Here is a 13,699-nt window from a genome sequence, read left to right on the forward strand (position 1 = left end):
TTAAGCATAATATTTAAAAACAAACCAATTAAGCATATAATTTGATACAATTTCTGCCTTTTGTCCTTGATTTAGGTTGAAAACAAAATAGAAATGGAACCAAAGATGGAAGCAATAAGGAAAAACATAAAGGGATTATTTTTGGTGGAGCAAAATTGTCTGAAAAAATTTACCATTCCTAAAAAAACTCCTGATAAAGGTACAGTGAACATACAGCAACATATACAGTTTGGTTTATAAAAAGTATTAAAATATATTATGGATCTGAGATGGCTAACATTAAGAAAACTAATATCTCTACAGCAGAAATTGTGCCACATTTAGACACTACAGGTAGCCCTTGTTTAGCGACTGCCTCGGACAGCAACCATTTGCAGTTACGATGGTGATGAAAAAGTAACTTTGCAACCAATGCCCACATTTACAGTTTTCGCAGCATGTCTTTCTCAGTCACATGCTCATAATTACAGTCAGTCAGTACACGTCCTATGCCTGACATGCTGGGTTTTTTTTCTTTTTCTTTTTCTCTCCTTGCAGAGTGGAGAGATTGCCTAAACAAGCAACCTCTTCCTGAGCTGCTTTTCCCAGCAGTGCGGGGCTTCCCTAAAAAATGCTAACCACAAGTTAACAAGCTCAGGTCTGTGACCTTAATTAGTCAGCTGGCAGCTGCTGCCTGTAACTGATAAGACCCTAATCACTTTCACACTAAAGGCTTTTGTCTGCCTCCTAAGTGGTTAGTGGCTTGAAGGCGTGAGCATGCTAGGCAGACAGCTGGCACCACTGCACAGCTTTTGATGTGTATTCCCCATTGGGTGCCTGCTGACTCTCTCGTAATCCCTTCCTCTCCAATGAATGTAAATACAAACATCAGTTCTCTTCTTGCTAATTATCCCAGCACCAGGATGAGCATTCCCAAGGGTGGGGGAATGAGGAAAAAGGGCTATAAGATTTGCCCTTTTACCCGGCTGCCTCATGAGTCAAGTTCCAAAAACCTTTCCCACCCTTTGGGCTCACCTGGCTGTTTGGGGTCGTATCCTGCTGATGCTGTAAAGCAAAGGAAAGCTGAAGTAAAATCGTAAGCACAGTTGTGGTCACATGATTTTCACTTAGTGATTGTTTCGCTTAATGACAAAGTTGCCAGTCCAAATTGTAGGTCTCGCTAAATGAGAACTACCTGTATTTTGTAGTCATAGGACTGACTTTACTCAATGTATACTTTCAGTTGTATTCAGTTTTTTACTACTGAGTTCACCATCTACTCCAATGTTTCTCAACTTGGCAACTTTAAGATGTTCCATGTCCCCATGCTGACTGGGGAATTCTGGGAGATGAAGTCCACACATCTTAAAGTTGCCAAGTTTGAGAAACACTGGTCTAGTCCTTCAACCTAGAATCATAGAATTGAGGAGTTGGAAGGGTACACAAGGGTCATCTGGTCTAATCCTCTCCAGTGTGCAGGAAGCCCAATTAAACTATCTTTGAGCAGTAACTGTCCAGCCTCTGAAAAACCTGCAGAAATGGAATGAAATCATAGGCCTCTCGTACTCAATGGTTCTCCCCACTCCTTTAAGCTAGCTCAAGGCTGCTTATGATAGCATTTTTGAATGAATGAATGAATGAATGAATGAATGAATGAATGAATGAATGAATGAATGAATATAAAAATATGGATTTCCCCCCTCAAAGATACCTGTTTGACATTGCTTAAAATTCTAAGCATTGTCAAACTATTTTTTCAGCAGGCTTTCTGATGTAAGCTTCTGCTCATTTTATCCTTACGTTGAATGTAAGAAAGCCAATTTGATGTATTGGCTAGTGTGCTGGGCTAGAAACTAGAGACCATTTAGTCCTCCTTTGGGCATGAAAGCTGACAAGGTGACTTTGAGCCTGTCCCTCTCTCAACCCAACCCACCTCACAGGGTGGTTGTTGTGGGGAAAATAGGAGGTGGCAGCATTAAGTATATGTGCTACCTTGAGTTAGCTAAAAGGGATACAAATCAAATCAATCAACAACATAAAATAATAAATTGTCACTTGTTCAGTTTTCATATCCCAGTAAATAAAGAGACTTGAAGGTTTGAACCCGCAGCAGGTGGCAACACTTAGCTGATCTTGGCTGTTCTAAAAAAAAAATAAGACTCATAGATGGTTAGTACTTTGAAGGAGAACCACTGGGAAATGGCAGAACTGTAGGCTAGAGTGAGATTGAAAAATCTCACTATTATTTTTCTTCATTACCAGAAAAAGGTAATGGTAAATCATTTCTCTGTAGTCAGAAAGAGATCAAAATAGACATGCCCAGAAGATATACAATTTATGGAATCTCCCTTTCCTATTTCAGAAATCACTGGAGTCATTAACATTATTCAAAATGGAAAATCTCCTGGTCCTGATAGATTGTCAGGAGAATTTTATAAAGAATTTAGAGAAATCTTAATACCTGAGTTTCTATTTTTATGCAATACTTTGCACCAGGGGGGACCATTACCAGAATCTTGGAACAATGTAAGATAATTTTGATCCTTAAATCAGGTAAAACTTCCTAAGATTTGGCATTTTATAGGCCCATCTCACTTCTCAGTACGGATTATAAACTGTATATTAAACTGTTTGTAAACTGATTAAAAGTGATTATAGGTAAAATTATTCATATGGACCAATCTGGCTTTATTCCAAACTGAAATATATCTACCCCTATTAGGAATTTATTAAATATTATACAAATTAGTAAAATTAATAAATCTTCATTAACCATATGTTCTTTAGATATATTTAAAGGCTTCAATTCTCTGGAAATACAATTTTTAAAACAAATATTAATTAAATTTAAATTTGAGGCAGGCTTTTGTAAGATGATTGTACATATTTGCGGATCAACTAAAGCTCAGGTAAGTCTTAACAGATATGATTCAGATCCCGTCACGATTTTAAGAGGTACCAAGCAGGGTTGACCTTTATCACCTTTACTATTCAATCTAGCTATAGAAGCACTGGAAATAGCACTTAGATCCAATAATAACAACAACAACAACAATAATAAGAGGAGGAGGAAGGAGTATTAGGTATGTTCACTGCCTTGAGTTATTTATAAAAAAATAAAGGTGGGATAAAAAAATCTAAAAGAAAATCAGATTAACAGGATAAAAATGGGAGATAAGACATATCTTTTAACCTGTTTGAAGATGATATGATCTTGACTCTCTGAAATGCTTCTTATTCAGCTAGCTATATGAAGGAGGAGCTAGAGGAATTTGCAGAGGTGTCAGGATTATCAGTTAATTTTCATAAATCACATTTGATATTTTTTCATACACCCCCAAAAACTCAAAAGGAAATTTTCACAGTTCTAGGGATTCTTTAAAAAATTTAGGCATCACTATTACTAAAAATATTAATAAAATTTTTACAAACAAATATGTACCAACATGGAAGAAATTAAAGAAATGAAAAACTGGCTTCAAAATTTCAGTATTTTAGGGTGAATTAGAGTGGTAAAAATGAAAATACTTGCACGGCTTAACTTTTTATTTTAGTGCCTCCCAGTGGTAATTCCAAAACAGACTTTAAGAAATTGGCAAATATATATATATATATAGAGAGAGAGAGAGAGAGAGAGAGAGCGCTTCTCCTTTCATGCACAAAAACTGAGAGTAAATAAAAGGATGTTATATAGACCTCAGAAACAGGGAGGCTGGGGTATGTCCAATTTTTTAATATCAAGCAGAACAGTTAGGGCACGTGATTCAATTTACGATAGAAGACTCTTCTAAACAATGGATTCAAATTGAAACTATGGTAGAGCCAGATAAGTTTATAAATCAGTGTTCTTTTCCTCCAAAATATTTTTCTAGAATAAAACAGATTGAAAATGTTTTTACTAAAACAGTGCTTCAAATTTGGAAGAGTAAATACACAATTTTGATAAAGGATATTTCCCCTTTAATTCCTCTAATAAAAATAACGATCGGGATAATTATTATGGTTTGGGTAAAATGAAATCTTTGAAAGAATATAATCTTTCACTCTTGAGTGAGATGGACGGTGACTAAATTTGAAATATAAATAAATAAATAAACAAACAAACAAATAAATAAATAAAGTCTTTATAGACTAAAAGATTTTTATTGTAATAGGGAACCTTTCATAAAGATCAGATTGGGCAACAAACAGGTGATAAGCTCCCATGGCTCTTTTGGGATCAACTGAAATCTTTTTTGGGTAATAAGAAATATTAGAATTACAGCAACGCCCTGTACCAACTTTGAGAATTTAATACTTCATTATTTAGAACAACCAAAAGGAGAATTTCAAAAATGTATAGGTTATTATTGTAATCAGAAATAGGAGATCCACCATATGGTTTAAAGAAAGCTTGGGATACTGATCTTGGTAATCCCATACAGGAGATAAATTGGCAGAAGTTATAGAAACCGAGTGGTTTACTTCAGCTTCAGTGCAAGAACTGCAGTGGAAGATAATACATTGTTGGCACTTGACTCCTGTTATATTGGCACATATATAACAAAATTATTCTTCCAAATGTTGAAGCGGTTATAAAAAAAAAAAAGGATCATTCTTTCATTCATGGTAGTCATGCAATAAAGTTATACCCTTTTGGAGTAAAGCCTTTGGGGAAATAAATACTATCACTAATCAAAGAATTGAATGCTCCCCAGTGCTAGGCTTACTGCATTTATTTACAGGACCAAACCATAACCTTAAAAATAAAAGAACTTATTATTTATTTAACTGTAGCAGCCAAAATAATTGTGCAACATTGGAAAAACCTCTAGATAATATAACAATTGAGTTGTGGATTAACAAGGCCTCTTCAATTGCTACATTAGATAAAATCGCAAAGTTAAATTAATGAGATATCAGAGGCAGGAACCACTATTCTATCAAATCTGGATAGATTTTATGGTTTATCTCAGTAGCTATAGACTATAATCTGGTATACTTTATATATATGGCAAATTTTCATATGTACAGTATCTGTCTCTATTCTCACTGCAGTAGATCTCTTTTGTGTATTCTATATATTTTTTTCTCTTTATGTATCTTGGATTTATGTTAATATAGTTACCTGATACTGTTTGTTAAAATCTAATAAAAATATATTAAAAAAGAGATATGGGCTGCAGATAAGATAAAGGCATCATTATGGGGAAGATGGTAAAAAAGAGTTATTGCCAGGATGTGTTTGAAGCAAAGAGGAAAATACACTTCTGATAAAAATTCTAGGCATATAGTCACTAGGTATATTGCCACTAGATAGGATAGACCAGGAAATCACCTCCACAGGAAGGTTAAAACCATATTTCCATCAAAGTCATCTTCCTTACTCTCTACACATACCATCCAGAAGTTTTTTATTACTTCCAATGTAGCTGCTGTTTCAGCTGTTTTCTTTGATCAGATTTTGGGCCCAGACGGTGAGGTTCCTAGTTCAAATACTGGAGTCGCTGATCATTGTCTTGCCTTTGATCATGGTCTTGACTGGGTTGTGTGGTTTTTGTTTTTGTTTTTTGTAACTGCAAAGAGGCCCATTCAAAGAACAAGGTAAAACATAGTTAAGGGATAAAACAAAAAAAACATTCTGTGCACAGAAAAAAAAAATGGAAACAGCTAGAATTTGAAAATACTCCCATCAAAGAAGGGAAAATATGAAGCAGAAAAGCAGAATAGATAAATATTTATGTTTGGAGATCATGTCCCATTAAGAAAACCATTACATTATTATATATGATTGAATTTGGCTAAAATACTAGTTTATACCTGTAAAAAGAATCTGAAGAATTAATTGTCAGCAAGAGACCATGCCTGTTGTAGAAAGTGGCAGATTTATTGTGTATTCTTTGAAGAGGCCCCAAATCTCTGCTTAAGATGATCAGTCTGGAATTAAAACCTGCTGCAACTTTTTTAATGCAGAGTCATCGCCGGGGAAGAATCTAGTTTCAAGCTAGAGTCTGGAGGTTTCTCAATTGTAATGAATCTTCTCATATTATAGCATAATATGGAAAGTATATGTCAGTGTTAAAGGCAAAAATATAACTAGTGATGAAATCATTTCAACGTGTCCCTAGTTGATATAAGATTATGTGTTTTAAAGCATATGGCAAAGATATTTCCTCAGTTATTTCACCTCCTAACATTTATTGCTAGGAAAGTACTTTTCCTGGAAAATTTCCAAATTATGTTTGTACAATTACTGTTTGCCATAGTGAGAATACTGATTTCTTTATACTTTTTTGTTTCCTTTTATTTGGTTTAGATTTTTTAACAGAGTGCTCCACTAATCAGAGGGACTATAATGAGATTAAACAACGTCTGAATGAAAATTGTCTTGATATACAGTGCAGTTTGGAATCTTTATGGCAATTTCATAAAATAGAGATGGTTCATAATAAAGATTTGGAAGAAGAATTCATTGCAAAAAGGTGAATTGTTCTTATATGAAAATTCAGATCATTAATTATTTTATTTAATAGACATTTCTCCCATACTTGAGTTCAAGAAAGTTTATTGTGGGACACATGTTCCTTCATGCATCTTCACAACAATCTGAGATAGTGATCAGCCTAAAGTCCCTGTTGGAGTAAGGATTTGAACTGGTGTCTCCTTGTCAAAGTCTGGTGCATGTGTCTGATACGCATGTTTCTGTGAGGAAAAATGCACCTATAATATGGAATATGTGGTCAAGTTCAGCAGAGATCCTGGGATTTAGCTTTGCTTTCCCAGTTAACTAATCCCTCTTCTAGTTACAAGCCATACGCTAGGATTCAGTCAGATTCTATTAATCGAAGTCTCCCTCATTACTTCAAATAATTCCCCTATTATCTTGGGCCCCTCCTTTAATCCTGAAGCATATATATGACAAATTCTTTCCATTCCAATAACTCATTATTCTTTATCATGGATCTCTGTCACTTTTCCTTAAAAAAAATAATTACATCTCAAAATTCTAAACAAATCTGTATGATCCTATTGGAGCCACACAATTATCAAGGGGAAATATTCTGAATTTTTTGCTGGAGTTTCACCAGTTTCAGAGTAAAATCAGACATTATGTTCTTTATGTTTGGTAGGCAGTCTCATTTCTATTTCGGACTAGAATCTAGCGTTACATTGACTTGAATCTCTAGAATGTTTGTGCAGATTTACGGCTGCCTATATTTATAAGATTATAGGCAGGCTGGTACCAATAAAATCAACTTTATCTATTTATTGCTTTATTGCATTTTATTTATATTACTTCCATTATTAGGGTGTGTATGTGTGTGTGTGTGAGAGAGAGATGAAATTTTCTGCACTAAAGGCACCGAAATGTATTAGATTGAATAAATAAACTCTAAACCTCCTGTTCGCTTTGAAAATTCATATTCACGTATTACATAAATAAGTATTGCATTATATAAGCAAGCTGAAGGCTTGAATGTCTCAGGTACTCCTTATTTTTGCGCAAGCTATAATTTGCTAATTGAGATACAGCAGCAAGCTATGGTTTATGTATGCCTTCTAAAACAGACTGCAAGGATTTTCAATTTTCATTGCATATTTTATGCCAGTGGTGGGTGGGACTGGAGCAAGCAGAAAGCAAAGCAAAAAGTAGGATGGAGCTATCTATTCTCTCTTTCTTTTTTCCTCCTTACATAGTCAGTTGTTTGGAGAAGGTACAGATCACACTTGCTAGACGTCACTTGCTTTGAAACCAAGATGAAGCTACAGAAAATTAGGCTGTAGGTTAATTAGGCCATGTAGGTAATACATGGCCTTGGCAATGCATTTCTATCCCTTGTACTGGACTAAACACACAGGTACCACATCTGGTGTCTATTACTCTTCTTATTATCCTGTCCCTACTCCCTGGGGCATGAGCTTCATTGAGAGAAAGATCCCTGTTAATTATAAGGTTTAATAAATGTAGATTGTTGTAACGTGCAAGACATTGAATCCTGAAATTCAGAATGTAGTAGTAATAGTACTAGTAGTAGTTAGTCGTTTTCCAGTTGGAGACCAAAGAAGCACTGTTTAAAATTAACCAAACAATATACTCTAAAGAATACATTTAAAAAACACAGAAACCTGTGGAAAAGCTTCACAGATTTATTACACTGTTAAATGTCGAAAAGCAATGGAATAGAATTTCTGATATTGCTGGAGATCTCAGGCGATCTGTTGGCTAGTGAGTATTCTTCCACTCGGAGCTGTTGTGGCTGTTAATCAATAGGGCCATTATTAGGAGAGCCTACCAAGCCATATAAAAAGAACAGTGCAAAAGTACATAGGATACCGATTCTGTTTCCCCCAGTTGACAGGGACAGGGATGCTTTTGCACTGGACTATTATTAAGCCTTCTAGCCATGAAGAGGTAAAACACTGAATCTAGCGTGTGCGAGGGCTCTCCTATAAGCTGGGCATAGAATATTGGCTAAATAATTAGAATAGGAGAAAGATTTTCCCAACAGACCCATCTCATACAAAGTGGGTAAAATACCTAGATTTTTCTGGGTGCCTTGTCAAGAGTCTGGTACTTCCGCTTCATTAAGGATTCTCATTCATTCATTTAGGCCAGCTGAGGTCAGATGTTGAACTAATAAGTTATAAGTCCAAATGTATGCCTGCCTCTTATGTGGGCAAAAACATTATACTGTAAGGTCAAGGAAGCTAAGGAGCTACCAGGAAAAAAAAAATGTATTGAATAAACATTTCTGATGGCAAAGCTGAATTCAGATACAAGCTCTGTAGATTCCTATCCCAGCAGGGATACACAATAGGGAATTCTTAATAAGGTCCTTAGAAAATTGGACTGGACAAATTGAAGAGGGCCTAGTCAAGTATAAATATTCTCACCATATACCAAATGTCTGGTGACCTTTGCTCTCACACTTCTTGGCTTTTCCACTAAAATCAACTATAGTATCTATTCCTATGGGATTAATGCAAACTATAAATAATTGTAATAAATAGAAATATATGATTTGTATTAAACGTAAATCCACGAATGCAAAAGAAATGAAGTGTATCAGGCTAAAGCTTCAGTTACGGAGTGACTTGGCATTCAGTATGAAGTCCGTAATTTGATGGGAGCAAGAATATAACAAAATATAAATGGGGGGCGGTCCAAGATGGCGTTAGGGTAGCAGCTATGTTAATTTACATAAAATGTGTAACCCTCCTTGAACACATTATCTCTTTTATTGTTAGGACTAAGTTACGTGAAGAAGGAAAGCAAGATAAAGAATTCTCTAGCTTTTTAGTTGTCTCTAGAGATGAAGTGCTACAAATTTGTCAGAATGGCCTGGGTACTGGTCATTCCAAAAGAGAACTAAATATCATGAAAGAACTAGGAAATCCTCAACTTGGAGTTTATTTGTTCCGATATGTTGATATTGCTTTGAATTATGCATCCAAGCATTCAGTTCCAGTAGAAAATATAATTATTTTCAGGGTAAGTCTTTATATTTAAAAAAAAAAAGAAGCAATTTACTCTGTAATGCGGGGAATGGTTTTTGGTTTGGATCCAAAAGTACCCTTTAATCTTTGGAAGGAATTTGTCCCAACAGATTTAAAACTGAGTATAAGTTTGAGTATAAAATGGGCTTGTATATGGGCATTTGAAAACTGAAAAAGTGTAATTACCCAATTTTTTAAAATGTAGGTAGAAATCACATGGGCAGTGCAAAGGGAGGCAAACAATGAAACATGCATGATGACATCATCAAATGTTTTCATTTGCTTGCATCTGATGTTACATTGTGATGACGTCAATCTGTGTGGGTGTGTCACTTTGGTGTGGCTGTAATTTGGTGCAGACGCTGCTAATTGAAACAAAATGTCCATAATTGTTCCAAGGATTATTTCTAAAACACTTTACCAGAGTCCGTACTATTATTAGGCCAACTGCATGGCTAGAAGATTTCAATTAAAAAAAACTCATTAGGCAAAGGAATTAGTGTAAGAATCCAGGGGGAAAAGGAGGAGAATATGTCTGAAATTCAGACTTTGTTTAGGAAAGCCAGCAGTTTCCTCTATACCTGTTAAGACAGAATTTGCAAATATGTCGCTCTCATCCAACAATCTAAGAACATCATCTGTTACAGGAATGACTCCAACATCACTTTATTCTGGAGTTCATTTGCACTACTAACACATTGCAGAAACAGTGGCAAACAAATAACAGTTTTTGCTGAAACTCAGGCTTAAGCTTTAAATATCTGCCATCATCAGGGCAGAATAGCGGTGCCACTTGAACCCCAGTGTCTTATTTATCCCTTTCTCAGAGTTCAGCAAAAAGGGCAGGCTAACCCCTGAAGTCCTTGGATTTTTGGCAAAATGTGGGAAAGAACCAAAATGGGAGGGATAGGTGGGAAAGCACAAGCAGAGTAAAAGAAGAAAAAGTCAGTATAATTAAGGGGATATTCATACATTTTTTCCATCTGAAGTACCCAGAGAGAGCCTTCTTAATAAACAGCTCAGGTATAAGTTGTAACATTTTGAGCCTTACTATGTTAAAACAGTCCTCATCTTCATGTTTGCTACTGCTTTTTAATAGCATGATGGAAAGGTTTTCAGAATCTCAGAAATGGAAGACTGTACGTAGCCTACAGAATACTCATCTTTGTTATAAGAGTCATAACTGGGAATAATTTAAAACTACCACATATTGACATAAAGCACTTTATTTTTTAAGGTTCATAGCACCAAAAAAAGTTCAGCTGAATTGTACTGCTATTAATCTAGTGCAAATATATATGACACTGAAAAAGTTTTGTTTGCTTTGTATGGCTAGGTTCTTTTAGGAAGAGTTAAAAAAATCCAACCACCTAAAGGCCAAAAGAAAGTTGTATTGGATCCAACTCCAAAGTTTGATTGCCATATGTCTAGAGTTCATCCTTCACTGAAGGATTCCTTGGAGGATCAGGCTGTTGGTTCTTTGGTAAGCAGTGTTTTAATGATTTTTTTTAGTGAGAAGATACAACATGATGTCCTATATTGGCATTTTTTTTGAAGCACAGTTATTTCATGTTTTAAGTTTATAATAATTGGACTTTGAGGGGGGTATATGGTTTAGAAATAATATATTCAGAAGCTACAGCAAAACTTGAATATAACCTTATACAAAGTCTACTCAAACAAAAAGTATTTGGTGAAAAAGACATCCATTTCTGACTTCATTATAAAGAAGGCCCTCTCAGGATGAACAAAAATGAGCATTTCATATCAAGAATTGAGGGCTGGTATTTCCAGTAACTACCAGCAAGAGATTAAAACTTGGAAAAGTGGAAATCTTACCCTGGATCACTGAGAACCAGAAAGGGGCTTGTGATTCAATGCAGGAGAGATTATCATAAAATATTGAGGGTTGGGGTTTGGTTTGGTTTGGTTTTTGCATCATTCAAGCCATTGCTAGTATGGAAATGTCCCAATTTGTCCAAGCTTATGAACCACTGTTTGTTTGTTTGTTTCTTTGTCACATTTATATAGCCACCCATCACACACAAAGTGACTCTGGGCAGCATACAACAATTAAATAAAATAACAAATGGATAAAAACAAGCATTATAAAAAGATAAAAAGTTATTAAAATAAAAAAACATAAATTTTAAAAAAAGTTTAAAATATACAAAATATATATTTTACTAGCCAGGACAGATATAATAAAACTGCCTTTTTATATTTTTTGTTCTCCCACCCTGTCCTCACAGAATTAAGGAGAGAGGCTGTACCACAGGTGGCATCTGTTCAATTTGGGGTTTGACTTTAGTAACTAGGTTGACAAGCCAACAGATTGTCAGACTTAGGATGTCATCCAAACTCAGGCCATGGATCAAACCAAACAATCCTAAATAACTCTATCCTCAATTGTCCAGTTTTTCAGTGTGTGCTTTTTATATCTCCCTCCATCCCCACCCCCCAACTCCTACAGCAAAGTATGCCTGTACTTTGCTAACCTCAGTAAGTTCCCTTTTCTTCTTTTGGCCTTCTCTTTAATCTCCTGCCTTCACATCCAAATCATGCTGTTTCTCTAATACAGTGTTTCTCAACTTTGCCAACTTTAAGAAGTGTGGACTTCAACTCCCAAAATGCCCCAGCCAGCCATGGGGAATTCTGGGAGTTGAAGTCCACACATCTTAAAGTTGGCAAGGTTGAGATACACTGCTCTAATACATTGATGAATATACTGCCAGTTGTCTTCTTTCTTCAGATACTTGGGTTCCCTGGGCACACCCAGCTCCTCATTCTTATTGACATGTTAACTCGGCTTCCTTTTTATTCTTTCCAAGAGTTGACATTTTACTTCCCTTTGGAAAGTTCCATTTACTGCTTTCTAAAAACAAAACTTGGTTTCTAAAGTGTTAATATCTCATGATGTCACATGAAAAACCAGTCAACAGGATATTTTCCTCCTTCTGTTCAGATCCCCAATCCTGTAGAACACATTTGAAGGATTGTTTGAAGGGGACTGCAAGGAAAGGGAGAATCCTTTTCCTGAATGGAAGGATTTAATCATCAGCACCTGCAGGAGGCCGATGATGAAATGGTGATGTCATGACACAGTGATACACAATCATGTGTACCCAACATCAAAATCCAAAAAAATGAATGGCTGGGATTTGGGCTGTGATATTGCCATGCACATTTCAGTTTTGGACTTATAAATGGTTGGAGAAGCTGGGAGGAAAAATGTGTCTACTGGGCATGCAGTAACACACTCATCCCAGCAGACACATAGCTTTTTTTTGAGGTCCCATATAAAAGTATATGATGGGACAGTATAGAATTGAGCCAAACCAGCATATTCTCCCTGCCAACATTCTTTAGATGAGGATGTAGATCCTCATCTGAATGTGGATCAGAATTACTACAATAATGGTAATCATTTGGGAATTGATTATATTCTAATAAAACTCGCTTTTAATATAGTTTGCCATGATTTTGATGATAATATACAAACAGGGAAAATCCTCTGTCTTTAATTTCAGGAAGCTGACAGGGATTGAATTAGTTGGATGCTGATGTGGTATATAAAGTAGATACAGTCTTTGAATTCAGTGGTCTGCTTCTGGAAAAAGGCAAGAAACTATAGTGTTGAGCAGTACATGTAGGAGAGGATGAATGCCTGTCACAGATTTAATAATTGAAGGGAGATTTTTAATTCTACTTTACTTTTGAGATGATATTAAATACTTATTCCCCCCACAGACATTTTATCTTACAAAACATCTCTGATGCAGATTGCTGCATTAGATATTTGAATCTTTTCACAAAAACAGTACTTTTATTTTGGACCTAGTTTGTATGATTTTTTTTTAATGAGAAGAGAGATGTGCTGTAACATATTAGAAGTTTTACCAGTCATTTTGCTGATATTTGATCACAATCTAGTTCCTTTTTTTGATCCTTGTGTATGTTTAAACTTAATTATCCAGCTACTTAAATTTATGTTCTTACGATTTTCTATTTGCAGATATATTTTTATGAATATAATGAACTTTCAAAACCTGTAGATAAGCCTAGGCAATGTCTTCCATATGCTGTAATACATGTAAAATCTGTTAATCAGAAGAGAGAGGCTGATTCCTTTGTAACATCTTTGAAGTGTAGACTTAAAAGGTTACCCAAGCATACAGGTAAGTTTCTTTTTCTTGTGCTTTTATATTAATTTTATTGTATTCCTCCTTATTTCTGCCCAGCT

The 13,699-nt window shown here is 35.4% G+C and overlaps 1 protein-coding gene across 2 annotated transcripts in view; it reads left to right on the top strand.

Moving 5' to 3' along the window:
• Positions 1 to 13,699, top strand: part of TEX15 (testis expressed 15, meiosis and synapsis associated) — a 41,662-nt gene that overhangs the window by 6,922 nt on the left and 21,041 nt on the right. For both annotated transcript variants that reach the window (XR_015797352.1, XM_025166449.2), the window contains exons 2-6: positions 76 to 199; positions 6,275 to 6,440; positions 9,208 to 9,451; positions 10,793 to 10,939; positions 13,472 to 13,634. Coding sequence is in view for 1 of the 2 variants with exons in the window: in XM_025166449.2 (XP_025022217.2) it covers positions 76 to 199; positions 6,275 to 6,440; positions 9,208 to 9,451; positions 10,793 to 10,939; positions 13,472 to 13,634 (844 nt within the window). In the remaining variant the exon portion in view is untranslated. The remainder of the gene's footprint in view (positions 1 to 75; positions 200 to 6,274; positions 6,441 to 9,207; positions 9,452 to 10,792; positions 10,940 to 13,471; positions 13,635 to 13,699) is intronic.

This window comes from Python bivittatus, unplaced genomic scaffold, assembly GCF_059951505.1.
Source record: "Python bivittatus isolate LINGU-HERP-01145 unplaced genomic scaffold, Pbiv_v1 ctg000520_np1212, whole genome shotgun sequence".
Classification (NCBI taxonomy): domain Eukaryota; kingdom Metazoa; phylum Chordata; class Lepidosauria; order Squamata; family Pythonidae; genus Python; species Python bivittatus.